General features: G+C 35.8%; 1 protein-coding gene across 3 annotated transcripts in view; it reads right to left on the reverse strand.

The window, feature by feature from the left end:
- LOC138318640 (uncharacterized) overlaps positions 1-17,666 on the reverse strand; it is a 77,687-nt gene that overhangs the window by 5,709 nt on the left and 54,312 nt on the right. For all 3 annotated transcript variants that reach the window (XM_069261193.1, XM_069261194.1, XM_069261192.1), the window contains 8 exons: positions 9,778-10,769; positions 5,652-5,752; positions 3,761-3,877; positions 3,231-3,381; positions 2,403-2,603; positions 1,177-1,293; positions 568-663; positions 41-170 (listed from right to left, as the gene is read on the reverse strand). In XM_069261193.1, coding sequence (XP_069117294.1) covers positions 41-170; positions 568-663; positions 1,177-1,293; positions 2,403-2,603; positions 3,231-3,381; positions 3,761-3,877; positions 5,652-5,752; positions 9,778-10,769 — 1,905 coding nt within the window. The remainder of the gene's footprint in view (positions 1-40; positions 171-567; positions 664-1,176; positions 1,294-2,402; positions 2,604-3,230; positions 3,382-3,760; positions 3,878-5,651; positions 5,753-9,777; positions 10,770-17,666) is intronic.

Genomic DNA, 17,666 nt, shown 5'->3' on the forward strand with positions numbered 1-17,666 from the left:
ATTGCCCGTCTCCCACCACCAGCTCTATAACTTTACTGACCTTCCTGTTTACTCTTGCCGAGCTGCATCACCAGACCTTTGGCTTTCTCTGGGATTTTGTCCTTGTAACTTTCGATGATGAGTCGTTTGATTTCCTGACACCATTTGTGTTTCTGGTCCAGATTTCTCGCCTGTTGAAATAAAATTTGAATTTTCATTACATGCCTGCATTTCAATGGTTTTCAGTGATCATTGTCATCATCTTCACAAACATTTATATATATAATTAATAGTTGAAAGTTTAAACCATCATTTTGCATTGTGACTTATGGATACATATGTTATTGATATATTTTCTGGTACATTGCACTGAACCCTGCCTTAGGATTAATAGGATATATTGTTTTTGTTTTATTGTTTATTGTTCAATCAAAGAATAATGAAAACTCGTTGGCAACTTTTCAATCGAAGATTTTAATTGAAATTCCTCTTTATCATCGTATACAAAGTAACGAGCTGTCATGAGCTGCAGATTTATTCTAACAGACAGAATGTTATATAAACAAGGAGATTGCAATCAGTACAGACCTGAAGTGTATGTTGGCCTCGTGGATTGTCAAAGGGAATTATCTGGAAACTTAATGGCTCCTTCGGCAAACTCTCCACCAGCATCAAATTTGAACACTACAAAAACGTAATTTTCAAATATGTGGAACGGCTCCAAATCCTCAAATTACCTATGGAGCTAATAGATTTAGGACTATTGATAACAGCAGCCATTAGATGTTTGGCATTCAGGTGCAATAAAAATGTGTGTTGGTAAATTTCCCAATTCAATCAAACTCAAAGTATACAATATAAAGAGTTATCTCCCCTTAACCTCAAATCAATGAGGAGCCATACAATATCAAAAGAAGCAAAACTACAATTTTTTTAATGAAAATTGCATATTCTCTATAAAATTACATATTATTTCTAATTTGTCTAACAAAAACACTGAAATTATATATCCATGACTTTTAAGAGAAACAAGAATTACATAGATTGATTCTAAAAGATCTAGCTAAAATTCTTCGAAACATAATATCAAATTCATCAATGATACCAATACAATCTTTTTATGGAGATTCCTCATCGACTTTTTTATCAGAAAGAAGCTAAGAAAATCTGAGGCTATTTTAAAGATGTAAAACATACCAATATAACGCCTTTACTACTGAGCATGGAGTCTTCCTTCCTCTTGGCAATTAGAATTCCCTTCTCAAACAAGAACACATGTCTGGACGTCTTAGCTCCATAGATACGAAAACTTCCCTGCAGAAAGATCATTAGAAAGTATAAGTAAGTTTATTAGAAATGAAACATATTTTTTCTGAATAATGTGTAAGAGATTGGGGTAAAATTTCAGACTTTTTGTTTACTCTGTACTAGCCTTCCTAATCTCCATGATTATCTTTGTTATGGATTAAACATTCATGTACATAGACATACAAATCAAATGTTTTTGTGTTTGGACAAACAAATCCAATGTCTTTGTGCTTGGACTTACAAATCCAATGTCTTTGTGGTTTGACTTATAAATCCAATGTTTTTGTGCTTAGACTTACAAATCCAATGTTTTTGTGCTTGGACTTACAAATCCAATGTTTTTGTGCTTGGACTAACAAAGCCAATGTTTTGTGTATGCACTTACAAAGTCTACATTTTGTGCGTGGACTTACAAATGCAATTTTTTTGCTTGGACTACCAAAGCCTATGTTTTTGTGCTTGGACTAACAAATCCAATGTTTTTTGTGCTTGGACTTACAAATCCAATGTTTTTGTGTTTCGACTTACAAATCCAATGTTTTTGTGCTTGGACTTACAAATCCAATGTTTCGTTTTTGTGCTTGGACTAACAAAGCCAACGTTTTGTGTATGCACTTACAAAGTCTACATTTTGTGCTTGGACTTACAAATCCAATGTCTTTGTGCTTGGACTTACAAAGCCAATGTTTTTGTGCTTGGACTTACAAAGCCAATGTTGCCCAAGCTAACTATTTGTAACTCAATTCAAGAAGGAAAAAAAGTTCATGCACCTATCCCTCTGCCTTTTAGACTTACAACTATCCTGTAGCAATATCACTACCTATTTTGTAAAGCTGATGCAATTTCTTTATGTCGTAATGACCCATTACCATATCAGTAGACTGGTCTCCTCACTTTGTGAGTATTTTTAAGCTGAATTTCAATGAGTCATTTACTCCTAGTTTAAAACTAAGAATCAGACATAGTAGAGAGCAAAACTCATTAAGCCAAACAATTTTATAAATAATTAAAATATTCTAAAGACTGTTGGTGAATCTAACATGTTTGTAACAGGGTAATTTTGAAAATAAGACTGCATTCAAATGATAAATTTCTCTTTAGAAAATCATGTGTACCTCAAGGACAAGTTCTCCGATTCTCGTCAAGTCTTCTCCCTCGTATTCCTCTAACTGTGACTGAATCTCCTGAACTCTAACAGCGTGTTCGTGTTTGCGTTTCATCTCGTTAATGTGCTGCGCCATGCCCGTCATGTGATCGAGAGCTGTAGACAACACCTTATGGCCAGGGTCCTTCTTGTCATAGTTCTTCAGGATGTTCTGTCAGGATAGAAGTATTCTATGTACTAAAGTTTGCCCTAATGAAGCTTTCTATGAGTGTGATTTAAATATGGGCCCTAATTCATCAGCATTCCTTAACTTTTAGGAAAGAATTACAGAAGTAAGAAAAGACTATCCCTAACTTCTGCAATTCTCTCCAATGGATCATTTTTAGTTAATGAATTTCTTAAAGTTAATGGATGTTGATGAAACTGGGCCATGGTTATAAGGCTTAACTACTCTGTAACGATTACCTCCCAACAGATTATCATACAAGTATTCAAGGTAAGTGAAATGGAATATTAAGGTAGGATGAAATCAACCAAAGACATCAAACAGAGTACATGTAGTACACTGTAACTAAGCCTTATGGAAAACAAGGCTCTAATAATCTCCTATAAAATCAGGCTACCAGGGTATAAACCTATTGTTTTCATCAGAATAAACAGGACCTTTTCTTATCAATATGTTTATTTGAGAGTTGTTTGGTTTAGTTGGCAGGTATTCATTTTTCATATTTCTTTGTAATTTCAGAAAGTATTGCAATTTTCTCTCACAAACTCCTGATATAACAACTATTACCCACTCACAACAGCAGATAACTTTATTGTTTCTCTTCCTACTTACATGGAGCAGGAGGTGATATTTTAGCACTCTTTGGACAGGCTTGAGGAGGTAGGAACCCAGGGGAAGGTTGTGGCCAAGTCGTTGTTGTTGTTTCTTCAGCATCTCACAGAGATCAGGGTCCATCATGACTCTAGTTAACACCTCCACAGCACTACAACATCATGTTTATTTTTGTAATTTGGTGTATTTACAGGTGATAAGAAATCGTGAAAATAAATGTATGTCAAAAAAATGTTTCAAATACAGGAAAAGCAGAAACATAGAAGTCTACATCGCGATTGCAGTGAAAAAGTCCTTATGCAAGAATATCCTTAATTAAATGGTGGCCAAAATAACTTGGTTTACATTAATGTGCTTATTTGACCTTTATTTTCTGTTTTTAGTTTGGAATCACAGTTTTATTAATATTTTTGTTTTCATTATTTCATGTATTACACAAATAAACCATATCATAAATCCAATGTAAGTTCAAGCATACTTATACTCTTATATATCTGTCAGCAGCATTAGATAATTTAGGATGGATATACCTTGGATAGTTGGTGCAGTATTGTGCGTAGATTGCAAATCCTTCATTGTGTCTAACAAAACAGTCGGCGACCTTCAGTGGGTTATCATCACATTGTTCTAGTTCTCCCAGGAACACTCTGGTCAAAATACACACAAATGTTATACCCATCAAATATATTCAATGTTCGTATAATTAAACTTCGGACATAAATTTAAGTATTGGTAAACCCATGCAGGTTAATTTGAGCTTGTAGAGACAAATGCTCTTTGTCAACATTGGCGTAAATAAACTTTACCCTACAACTAATTAAACAAGCAAATTTGTGGACTTTCCATCCCCTGCTTTCAGGACATATTGTAGGTAAACGTTATTGAGGTTAGGTTTAACCTTGATTAAAATATGAAAAATTAAACTGAAGTCTTATTCAGAAGTAAAACATTTAACTTTGCTACCAAGAAAATCGGTTAATATTTACAGTTATTGTACGGAAGTGGCAGAAAATGATTTTTTTTTTTATTAAATCAAAGGGCCATAACTCTGCTAATTAAGATCTGCCAAAAGTGGCGATCGAACTTGGCTAAGCCCTTAAGGCATTTAAGAAAAGGGCCATAACTCTGCTAAATAAGGTCCGTTGGAAGTCGCGATCGAACTTGGCTGAGTCCTTAAAGCATTTAACCTTGTTACTAAGTTTGAAGAAAATCAGTTTACATTTGTTACACTTATTGCATGGAAATGGCAGAAAATGATGTTTTTAGTCATTCACAGGGCCATAACTCCGCTAAATAAGGTCCATCGACAGTCGCAATCAAACTTGGCCGAGCCATTAAGGCATTTAATCTTGTCACCAAGTTTGAAGAAAACCGGTTTACATTTGTTACAGTTATTGCACGGAAACAAATTGTTACAGACAGACAGATAGACAAACAGACAGACAGACGGACAAACCCAAATTAATATTGATCCCCCGTTCCGGAGAAAGCGGGGGATAATGAAAGTTAATTAAATGATCAAAACTTTAACAACAGAAAGTCAAACTTCAAGAAAATACTAAATTCAGACATTTTAAATCTAAAAGGTAGAGAAGACAGTTAAGTATGTACATGACCATAAATTAAAGACTTGAATAAGTGAATGGGTAAGTAGATGTACATGTAAAAGCAAAGTAATTCAAACAATTTAACAATTTAAATACAATTTAGATTCAGCTTTGAATGTCACATGCATGTGCTTAATGAGTTGACATGATCAGGCTTGCTCATCCAGCCTTATATACATGTGTTAATGATTCAAACAAATGTAAACTCTGCATTTTCATGTTGATCTAATGTCCTTTACTCCTACATCAAATTCAGTATATTAATTCTGGAGAAAATTACGTAACTTTGTCACATACCGGTATATCCCATGACATGATATTCATCACAGATGAAAATAAATTACTCAATCCTAAAGTATGGTATGAATTTAGTTTATCCACTAATTAGCTGAAGAAATTTATTTATATTTTATCTCATTGTTTGATAATTTTGACAACTGTATGTAGATAACCCTATCATAATTCAATGCTAATATATCAACTTTTCGATTATTGCTATCAAACCATATACCGGTATTTTTTTTTTCTATTTTACTCATTGTATTTCATCTTATCAAGTATATATAACAAAGCTATCAAAATATCACATCATTGATTTTTCTGCTACTTCACTTGTTAAGTCCTTTGTTTTGTTTGGTGTATAGCTTTATTTGCTTGATCAATTGTGGAATGGGGGGATGGGTTGAGTGGGGTTGGGACATATATATATATAGGACACTCTTGCAGTCCTTTTATAGACAGGTTTGACTATGTATACATTTCTGTGTGTTGTGTCACTTCATTGTGTTGTCAGGTGATTTTTTTCGCCCATTACCTGCTAAACTCGTAAATCTCTATTATATTTCCAAACAAACAGTCTCGCTCCTTCTTAGATACCCTTTTCTTGGTCGCATTCTTCAAAAATTCTAAATATCCCTGAAAATACAGAAAAAATCTTTATAGATACAGATAAAGCAGGTGTAAAATGAGATTTGTTATTTAATGCAACATTTCTTTTTTTCCATGCAGAATCATTTTTCATCCCATGAACAATGTGTACGTTATAATACAGGATTCTTTAACAACACCTATCCAAGTTGTTTACAGGTGTCAAATAGACTTAGAATGTGAGAAATGTAAATGAGGCCAAAATCTAAAACTTGATGAAATATACATGTACCTGGTAGTACCTGTACTTAAAACATTTCAGGGTATATATCCAAATTTTGACAAATTAGCGAAACAATGGTTTTAATCCTGTACGTTATAATACAGGATTCTTTAACAACACCTATCCAAGTTGTTTACAGGTGTCAAATAGACTTAGAATGTGAGAAATGTAAATGAGGCCAAAATCTAAAACTTGATGAAATATACATGTACCTGGTAGTACCTGTACTTAAAACATTTCAGGGTATATATCCAAATTTTGACAAATTAGCGAAACAATGGTTTTAATCCTTCACCGCTGAAATTTCCTAGGGACAGGTCTAGACTTTGAATCAGAAGAGCCTAAATACGTAACCAGTGGTGAATGAGTTAAGCTCCCAAAAATGTTTCCCAAAGAATGACAAAGTAGAGAGCAGAGTAAAGATTGTAGATTGTTCTGAAATGACCTAAGTTGTTAATTTGACATTAAGCCTATTCAACCAACCAACCAATTGTAGTATTCTAATATTAGGATTATTCGTAAAGAAGCAGGAAAATGTCGGTGCAAAAACACACTCAAATAATATTACCACTAAGATTTGTGTATAATCAGTATGTAGAGTCTCGAGTGTAAAGCAACTTTTCATAGCCCTTCTAAGTCTGGTGCAGTGACTTAATTAGTTCATTATATAAATATTACATAAGATATATCAGTAGCAGCGTGTGCCTTCTCTGCACCTGCCTGCGGGCAGCAGGTTTTTATTGGGGAAATGGTTCCTTGTAACATTATTATCTACATTATAGTAGTATGTCATAAGTTAGGAAGTCTAATGCAATTCCTGTGTTTACACTGCAGAAATCCTTTATTTATAATTTGGTGCTTTATATCAGAATTCTGTCATTTAGTCTCCATTAACTTATAACTTCATATACTCACTCCAATAGCATTGTGACTAACACATAGATATATCACGTAGGTAACAGAATTGAAATTACCTGATACATGTATACGTTTTGGGTTACAGTTTTATTAGTTTAACATCCTATTAACAGCCAGGGCCATGTAAGGATATGCCAGATTTGTTGGTGGAGGAAAGTCGGAACACCCGGAGAAAAACCACCGACCAGTGGAGTGGTCAGTACTTGGCAACTGCCCCACATGGAATTCAAACTAAGAGGTTGAGGGCTTGTGATAATATGTTGAGACACCTTAACCACTCGGCCACAGTGGCCCCTACCTGACACACAGCTATGTTTCAAAGATACCAAGGACTGTATTATAAACTTTATGATAACAAAATTCTTATAATGTATTATCTCCCCTTGATTTAAAACTTGCTAAAATTATCCCCAAATTACCATTCCTAGTGTTATAAAATAAATATTTTATAGAATACCTGTAAAGTTAATTTAAGAGCTCAACCATACCTATGAACTCATTTTAACTTACTATTGGAAATGGCAGCGTCTGCAGATGAAATTGGCTGTTTTAAATCATTTTCATTTGTAAGTTTAATGCCAATTGTATTCAATTATTGACAACATTTAGAATGAAATGTCAGTTTGGCTCACCTAACCATTCTAAACAATCAGACAGAACCTTTGACATCTTACAGAACTATTAACAATAAAATGTTGGAATTTTGAAAAAACAAACCGCACCAAATGTCAGTACCTGGCAACTGGCAAGTGTTTTGAACTCAGGTGTAAATGTCTAAATTGATACCTTAACCCACTAAGTCATCATGGCCTAAAGGTAATGGTCAGCTTGGCCGAGAGATAATTCTTAAAGGACTAGTCACAAATGTCAGACACCTTAACCACTGTAGCCTCTATTCATATTGAAATAAACCGAAATGAAGAAACAGCATGCTGGTTCTAATCTACATAAAAAGTTCATTTTAACATTTGAATTATTCAGTGTCTACAATTTCTGAGTGACAAATTGTGCACGATCCTATGTAGGATAAAGTTACAGAAATGTCAGCTATAGGACATATTTTGGCAAGCATTCAACTCACTTTGAATTTATATTTTCTATCATTTACATGTACTTAATATTGAACAGCATGTATTTCTTTTCAAGTTCTGGTATGAGCATATCTATGAATTTCTTTGACATTTACACTCATACATTAAAAGATGCAAACCATGCAGTTTCTCAGAGTTGTGACTGCAATGAACAAATGTTAAGATATGTTTGGCATTTTGTTTCTAACTTTTAAACAAAATGCCAAACTTGTCCATTACAACCTGAATCTTTTAAAAAAAGGCAGCAGTGACCAAATGGTTAAGATGTTCTGACATGTTATTTCAAGCCCTCTACCTGTGTGTTGCAAGTTTTAACCCCATACATGTAGTTCAGTTCCCAGGTGCTGACCACAGGCCAATGGTGTTTCTACAGATTACTCCTGCTTTCCTCCATCTACTAAACCTGGCATGTCCTTCTAAGATGACTTTCACTGTAAATAGGACATTATATCAAACAAATCAAGCTTTCAAACTCTGGGTGGCACGTTAGAAGCCCAAGTGTAGGAGTTACCAGATTTTGATCAATGGTTGGTGGTTTTTTCTCCAGAAGTCTGGCTTTTCTCCGACACATAAAACCTGACACATCCATAAATGACTAAATCTGCTTAATGGGACATAAAACACATTTATACCAAACCACATTATCGAAGTGATATTACACCATTCCTAACTGAACTATAGGTGGCTTGGAATGATGTGTTTGTAGGTGTCATTGACTGTTTATGGAGATGAGGTGTAACGTTATACCCGCTATCACAGTTTCTCTAAATAGGTCCTCAAATCTCTGAGAGAATCCAGAGAAAAGATTCCGACCTTTTTCAGATTTTATGAAGATGAGGTTAGGGCCCCCTTGACATACAAAACAACTTCCTAAGTGAGAACTCGAGGATCGTAAATTACAAAAGTGCTCAACCACATCAAATATACCTGAAGCTGCTTCATCTGTGTACTTAACATATACTTGTTTAAACTTCAATTTAATATCTAAGGTGTGATTTTTATCGACATTTAATTAGAAACAGATCAAGCTTATAAGAGCATACTGAACAATTTCACCACATTTAATCGGAAGTTACTCACAGTTAAAAGTAATTTCTCTTTTAAAAGATTTTTTTCCTTCCAAATATTACCACCCATCAAAAACATTATATATCAGGGTTTCCATAATACTATTATATGTAGGCCTTGAAGCATTCATAATTTTTTCCTGTTTGATTGAAATGTTTTATTTGTTCCATGAGTTTAGGAGCCGAGTGGTTAATATAGTGTGCAATATTCTACCACTAAACTTCCACATCTCACTTTCAAGTGGACAGTTTAGTTCAGTATTGAAGGTCAGTGATTTTCTCAGGTTACCATGGTTTTTCCTCTACCAAAAAAAACAAAAACAAAAACAGATTTGTCCACAAATGACATACTGCATGACACATAATATTTCAAATAAAAAAGGTAGAACTACCTGGTATTAGGGATTTTTGTGAAAAGTTGACAGACTGCGGACACCGTGCCGTGACCTAAGCTCACCAGCCCTTCGGGTCAGGTGAGCTAGATAACACAACAGTACATCTTTATGACTTGTAACTAGTACCAGACTGAATTTGATCTCCACATTCTAAAGAAGCAGTAAAAATCAACCCTCCCTAAAAACTTCCATTATGTAATATTTTTCCCAAAACAGTACCCTGAACATACATCACTAAGTCTCAATGACAACAGCCATTTGCTTTTGTGAGGGTAACAAATATGGGAAATTCAGTTCCTAAATTAAAATTAAAACTTACATCAATGATTTCCTTGAGGTATTTAACATAAATTCGTTCTGTTTCAACGATCTCTGCCACCACCCTCTGCACGTAGGTCACATATTTAGAAGGACTTGTACTGTCTCTGCGACTAAACGAGTGAGAGGACCGCGGAGTGACCCCTGGGCTAATCCCCGACGCAGGGGAATCACTCGCTTCTGAAGTCACAGATATTGTAGGTGGTGTTACACTGATGTTTTTTGATGTACTCTGTGATTCCTGAAGTGGACTTGAAGCATTGCTGTTATCATTAAATGTGTTGCTACGGCACTTTTCCCCTTGATTTATATTGCACAAAGTGGTTCCTTTCTCCTTGGCCCCGCAACTGTTTCTACGATTTTCCTTATCATTGTTTTCTGAAGATTGACTAGTATTTGACATAGTACTTGCAGACGACACCCCACTCGTAGACGACTGCGTACTAGTAGACGACAGTATGCTTGCCGAGGAGTGGACACTGGCCGCTGATTGGTCGTATTTTTTAAAACTTTCACTGTCTGTGTCCACAGACATGTCATCATCACCAGTTCCACTCGGTACATCATCGTCTATATACATTAACTGGTCTAGCTTTTCCATGTCGCCGCGTCCTAAAGTCACAGGATCACACTCACACAAATTTGGTCGTTTTCGAATGTGACGGGGTAGTGAGGACGACGATGAAGAAGATACTGAACTAATACTGAGAGGACGTTTCTTGCTGTCGTTGGGATCATCATTATGTCCAGCACCATCACCATGGCAACTATTACCCTCACATGTTGTATCCCCAGAATCAAGTTTAATCAATGGTGGAATTCGAGATACATCGTCCTGATTGGAGGAATGGCTGTCTGATGAACTATTTTGATTGGTCGAAGAAGATGTGTCTTGGTCATTTGATTGGTCTCCCACATCTTGTGACGTTTTATTGGCTAAAGCGATACTATCATACAGCGATAGAAGGGAGGGTGCTAAGTCCAGGGACGAGCCTGAAACATCAACAAACATGCTGTTAGATTTACAGCAAAAACGAAAAACATGCATTTTTTCTTATCTAATAACCTCTGCATAGGTTTTTAAGACATTGTTTGGATAGGCAATAAATAAAATATGTGTACAGTCAAACCTTGATAATTCAAAATTAATGGAACCATGGTCACACTTCAAGAAATTGCTTCTTTATATAAACATAATTTGTATATTACAAACAACTTATATTAACCTTGATGGGGGAATGAAAAATATGTTAAAACCATAGATTAATTGTAAGCATATTCATCATGACCATGTTTTTTCTGTATTCAGGTTAAGAGTACATGTACTTTCATATAGAATGTATTGAAAAGTGTGGTTAGGACCAACAAAACCCTTCAAAATAAACAGAATCATCGAGTTATATACAAGTTCAAGTTCACAAGGTTCTACTGTAATAGAGAAAGAAAATTATTCTTTGTGCTGCATTATTAGCTGTAAAAAAGAGGCGCAGAAAATTGTCTAGTGACTACATGTATGAACTTGGAGTCTGAAGGAATGTCATGCTTATAAGATAACCAGGAAAGTGTTATAACATTCGGCCAATATTTTTTCCGATACATGGTAAATTAGGTACCTGGCAAACATATACAGGTATCTCTGTAATACATGTAGCTCTATCGAACCCCTGACATCATGTATTATTTATACACCAAAGGTATGTAGAATGTACACCTGAGATTTACACCTGGTGCAGTGAGACTGAAAGATGGTAGTGCAATGGCATTTTGTATGTTTATAGCCTATCTGTTTTGTAACATGATAACATTTTAAAACCTATATCTCTTTTCACAGGAAAATTTTGTTTTATCTTAAAACCAGGTAAAAGGCATTGACAAGTACTGGTGTTGGTTCCAAAAAAAGTTTTACTGTAGCCCATTAGCAGCATATAAGTAATGCACCTTTAAATATACAATTGAACAATCCTGGTTCAAAGACTGGAACAGCTCAAAGTGAAATTTCAGAAGTGGATGAGTTAAATAAATATCATATAAAACAATATCAATGGTATAATTTACAAAGGTTTAAACAGCAAAAATATAATCACCAACAACATTTCTTTTCCAGCAGCATATAAAATTCATTTCATTTCTGAAGTTCATGTACTCTTAAGAAAAATGGCCCAATCTGATGTTTGTGCACATTGAATTCTAAACCTGAAATTTCACTTTTGTATATCCAATGACTCCTACAATGAAATTTGATATAATACTTCAACCTGAACACTAGAATAGCATTAACCTCCGTGGGACCTTGAGTTTCCTAAGACATGGTTGTATCCCCCATTTCCACCTCCTCCCAAACATTTGTACTTGGGAAGTGTTTAGATTATTTCTATAGTCATCAACTTTCTCTACACAGGAAGTCAGAACTTCAGATCATGTTCTGTAAAGAGCCAGGCATATCTCCTAAACGTCTGCTGGTACCAAATCAGAGGAAACCAACAACAACATTTTATATGAAAGCGTCATACAAATCTCATAATGTTTGGAATTGTTGTAGAAATATGAAGAAAAGACAAAAAAGGAAAACTAATATAAATCACCAGCTAGGAGTCCTCATTTGAATTTGATTGACAAGTTTTTTGGAGTTATGATGTTTATAGAATGTAGGGCTAAACATTTACTGGTGTATAGCGAATGTTGGGGAGTACCATCTGTTGTGGGACAGCCTGATGGGATCTACAGACAGACTTGGCCCCGGGCTAACCCCTTACACAAAGCCTGGCCATTAAATGTAGCCTGTCATCTTCATCATTATAACTAAACATCTCCCCGTCATCCATATACACCATAACATATAGTCATGTTTATTCTATTAAGGGTTTTGTAAGATCCCAAATGGCAGCCTCACCTGTGCTGCTCCACCAAATAGCTTCCTCATCATCTACACTAAAATGCTTGCCTGCTATGAATTTATATCCAGTAACTAGCATATTCATTAAATTAATGCCCCACTGTTACAAGGGTATTCGTTAAAAAAAAAAAAAAAAAAACACACAAAAAAATCCATTCATGTCTGGAGAGTTACTCATCACTTAGATGCTGAAGTTAAGCAAGAGGCCCAACAGTCCTGTATAGCTTTTCATTCAAACTGTAATACTAACTAAATGTATTACATCTTACATTATTTTAGAAGTTGTTGACCACATAAGAGCTCTTACTTAATACCTTTTATTTTGATGTTAATTACCTCCCTTTTCTATCATAAGGCATCAAATATTACTTTCTCTTTTTACTCATTTATCATTTGTGTATTTAATTTTTCCATACAATGTATGATATCAAATAAAACCATTAAAATACTGACAAGTCATTCAAATAAATTAAAATGGTATTTTTTTCTGTGGAGTTGTTGGTTCTGAAGAAGATTTTTGCTTGTTGAATATTGTGACTCTAATTACAATACAAGTAGATTCAAAGACTGTACATAAGGTGTCAAATAGAGCCAAGGATATCATTAGTTTCCCCGATAACCTTTGACTCAGTGACAAAACCCTAGTTTAAAAGCCAGAGATTCCGACTTTACACCAAGTTTTGTTAGTTGGTGTGGCAACATTATCAAAACAATCACATTGTTTACCCATATACAAACTCCCTTACAATCAAAATAGACTTTTTTAACAGTTTCCAGTGAACAATGACATTGTACTTTGTACCAATGATGACAGACACACACCATTAGACAGACAAAATAGGGACAGCACCAGTCACACACTCCCACCAGAAATTCAGTTAACATTTTCTCTGAAATATTTTCATAACAAATTTTTGTTTTTCAAGATTAATTCCAGAAAAGTTTAGATGAAGTTTTCATTAAGTTTTTTCAATATCTTTCTGAAAATATAAAGTTTGTCTTAACATATCGCATTAGCTCTACACCATGGTCTAAATTTCTATTTCAAATTTTTTCATCTATCAAACAAAATATTTTCAGACCATTATCATCTCTTTTTTACATTGAGGGTATAAATGATTCAATAAACAATACAAATAATGTGTGTATAATCTAATATGATCTCAATGTATACAGTGGACCCGCGATAATCCGGACGCCGATAGTCCGGAAAACTCACAATCTGGACGGAAATATCAGGGAACGGATTTCCGTAACGTTATTTATACTAACTTGTCCGGAAATTCGTATTCCGAATCCGGAACTCCATTTTGGGAACGGAATGTAATTTTCGTTAATAAATTCCCGAAATAATCCAGACAATTTGTTGTCGCCACGTGCCGAGAAAATCCAAGGCCAGCTACAGTCATGTGTAAAATATACACTGCCAACTAACACTAGTTAAGTAGTGTGTGTTGTCATAACAACGGCTGCCAGGTCATAGCCACGGGCGTTTACCTGAACACCTTTCAAACGGGTACATGCAGTCGGTTTTCTATAGGAGATCAAACTTCAGTGTTGTAATTGAGATACAGCAATATATTTTTAGCCACTCTCTTTTAAACATGCAGTTTGAGTTTGAGTACGGGTACGTATGTTGAAGATACCTTACTTGTTTCGCATGCAGAATATATCACTATGAGTATCGGATACAATAAAGTGAGATAATACTCACAAAATTAATAAAGAATTTTAAATGTAAGTGAATCTATTTGAATTCATCGTCTGTGGTATAAGATAAAAAGGCTACGGCACATGCCATTTACACGTGTGTGACATTGTGCACGAAGTTAGACGTGAATGGGCGCGTGGTTGTTACGCATGCCTGTTAGTCAGAAAGCAAAGATTTGTGGAAATGGTTATTAAAAACACACAATATACAAAATAACAATTATATGAGTTCATAAAATGTTCACAACCATTTGTTATCAAAGGGTTTTTTTATGCCAAGAACGTAGATGTTATTGATCCTTGGTTAGGCAATTTGCCGTACGACAGATCAAGAGTGGCATACATAGTACACGATTAGCGATGGCTTTATGTTTTGTATTTTGAAAAAGAAATACGTTTATTTATCATTCTTAACGTAATGATATAAGAATACCTATAAAACATAACAAACAAAGTATTAATTATATAGTAACTCGTACGTGACAATTTAATTGACTAAGAAAACGAAATACGGCAGTCCGGAAAACTCGTAATCCGAACGGTTTAGGCTGGGAACCAAGTTGTCCGGATTATCGAGGGTCCACTGTATATAATTTGTTTATTTGAGTTTTATATCCCAAAATTTTTCATTTTGGTGGTGGAAATTCGGAGTATATCCAAGAAAAACAACCTACAGTCACAATCTTCTGATTTGAGGCGTAGAGCTAGTGGTTCACAACCCCCACCAGTATACTTTCTGTAAATTTTGGCTGATTGACATCCCTCTATAAGGGCAGTATTTGGGTAGTCAACTTAAAGTACCAAATGACCAGCTATCAGTTTTGTTATCTATACTAAACGGTCCAACATGTTCTGATCATCAAATGACAGATGTTTTAGGAGATTTTTTTACTGACATTGAGACCTATAATTAGACCAACTCGTGTAGATAGATGCAATCTCAATAAAATATCTTAAATATCAGCCTATCTGTCGTCCCATCAACAGGAAACAAACTGAATACTTTCTTTATCCTTTGTTATACCATCCTGTTTCCGGTTATCTAAGACTATATAACAAACTGCTGTTGTGTTGAGATATGTTATTGATGGTGAGGCAGACAGCTCTCTCAACAAAGCTACATTGAAACAGTAGGTATGACTTTCATCATCCCCTCCCCCAACATCATCCCCTCGTCCCATTGCCCCACTCCCACCCCACACACATCATCACTGAGCACCAGTGGACAAAACAAAGATGTATAGTTACCCCCCCCCCCCCATAACCCCCCCCCCCCCTGCAATCTCTATTCTGATGTTATATTACCTCTCTTAGTTGTACCCTATCCCCATAAAAACCCTGTCCAAACAGGACAGTCCACTTTAAAAACCCCTTTTAGACCTCCCAACCCTCACACACAATATCTGCTAAAGATAACTTAGTTAAAACCCAGACAGGACAGTCTGTCCCCTCCATTAGCCCACTCCCTTCATCTCCTGTCCCCAACCCTCTTCCTTTTAGATTAGTCTGACTTAGCCCCCTCCTTTTATCTTTTATGACTAGTCTGAGTTCACCCCCTTCTTCCATTCTATGCCCCCTTTCCTCCTTTTAGACCAGCATGACTTCACCTCCTCCCCTCAGACCAATATCTCTTAGCCCCTACCCCTTCCCACTTGTAGACCACCCTGACTTCACCCTTTCACCCCCTCCTTTTAGTTCAGTCTCACTTAGCCCCCTCCCTTCCACCTTTTAGACCAGCCCTCTCCCCTCCTCCTTTTAAACCAGTCTAACTTAGCCCCCTCCCTTCCACCTTTTAGACCAAGCCCCCTCCTTTTAGACCAGCTTGGCTTCACCCCCTCCCCTCCCTGGATCAGCCCAGCCTGAACCTGCCGTCCCCTAACATTATCTCCCCTGAGAACATCAGTCATTGTCCCCTTCACTCCCCCAGCAGATCTATGAATCCCTGATAACAGGGCAACACAATAGCCCAGTCGGCCCTCTTATCATGTCCTCTCCCTTGTTAATGTTGGATTACATTACTGTATGATCAAGATTTATTTCACACAAAATGTGAATGAAGGGCAGACTTCTCTGCAGCAGATTGTATTCAATGGTGATGAAGGTATCTGAAGTTCAGAAGAAACATTTGGTATAGATAGTGTTGAAGTAGGGAAGAAGTGGAGCTGATGGGGGGGGGAGGGGTAGAGGAGGAAGGGAGGGGGTGAGAGAATTGAATGACAATGCCATTCCATGCAGATTTTATTTGATCCGAGATAAAAGGAGAATTCTTATTCACATAAATTCTAAAAGGGCAGAACATATCAAAATAAAGTAGAATTAGATGGAAAAGACAAGAGTGACCATCAGTCTCAAGAGCACCAAAATTGTCAATAAAATGTACAAGATTTATCATACTTGTCTTTATTATTATTTATATGTCTGAGTCTTAGTTTCAAATGGGGAGATAATTCAATATTAGAAAAGGGGAGAGGATTTAGAATGTAGTAAGTTAGGGGACAATCAAGTGGAGGGGGGAGGGGAGTGGGAAGGATCATAAAGTGAGGTCCAGGGGATTCAGGTGTCTGTGTGGGAGGGCAGATCAGAGATAAAGGTGTGGGAGGGCAGATCAGAGATAAAGATGAGGAGGCCAGATTTGTAAAGTACAATGGTAAGGTGATTTTTTATGAGGACAAAAGGATGTCTGGTAACTAGGAAGACTAGGGTATTGTTATATAGGTCTGAAGGTCATAGTGTCACCGCCACACCCCTGTGTAAATCTATCAGATTTCTGTATAGAGCTATCAAAACTTTATCTTAATCTCTTCTTACACAACAGGTCTGCCACTCAAACCAAAGATAACAGGATGCCTTATCAACAAACCTTTACTAAATGCAACTCCAAAATGCAAATGCAGACCCCTGTAATTGCAATTTTTTTATAATAAATATTCATTCTGCATTACAAAAGAGTTGATTATGATATTCTATGTAGTCGAGTTATAGTTCTCCATACAATACACTTGATGACCTTTCCATGTACTTTGAAATGTTAATTATACAGATTTAGTGTAGAAGTAATGTGCACACTCAGCAGATCAAAGTCGGTCTTTACGATTATAGTATATCAATGTCTGCTTCAAACAAAAAACCTCCATCTCTTTAGGGACCCTACTGCCATCTTTTCCTTTAATCTTCCGTCTCAGCAACAAAAACCATTCAGTTCTCATCAGGGATAAAAAATTGCAGTCTTCTTTCAAGTTCAGATACCAGAAATTTTGCAGCATTCATAGCATTTGTTGTAAATAATG

The sequence above is a fragment of the Argopecten irradians genome, chromosome 3, assembly GCF_041381155.1.
Source record: "Argopecten irradians isolate NY chromosome 3, Ai_NY, whole genome shotgun sequence".
Classification (NCBI taxonomy): Eukaryota; Metazoa; Mollusca; class Bivalvia; order Pectinida; family Pectinidae; genus Argopecten; species Argopecten irradians.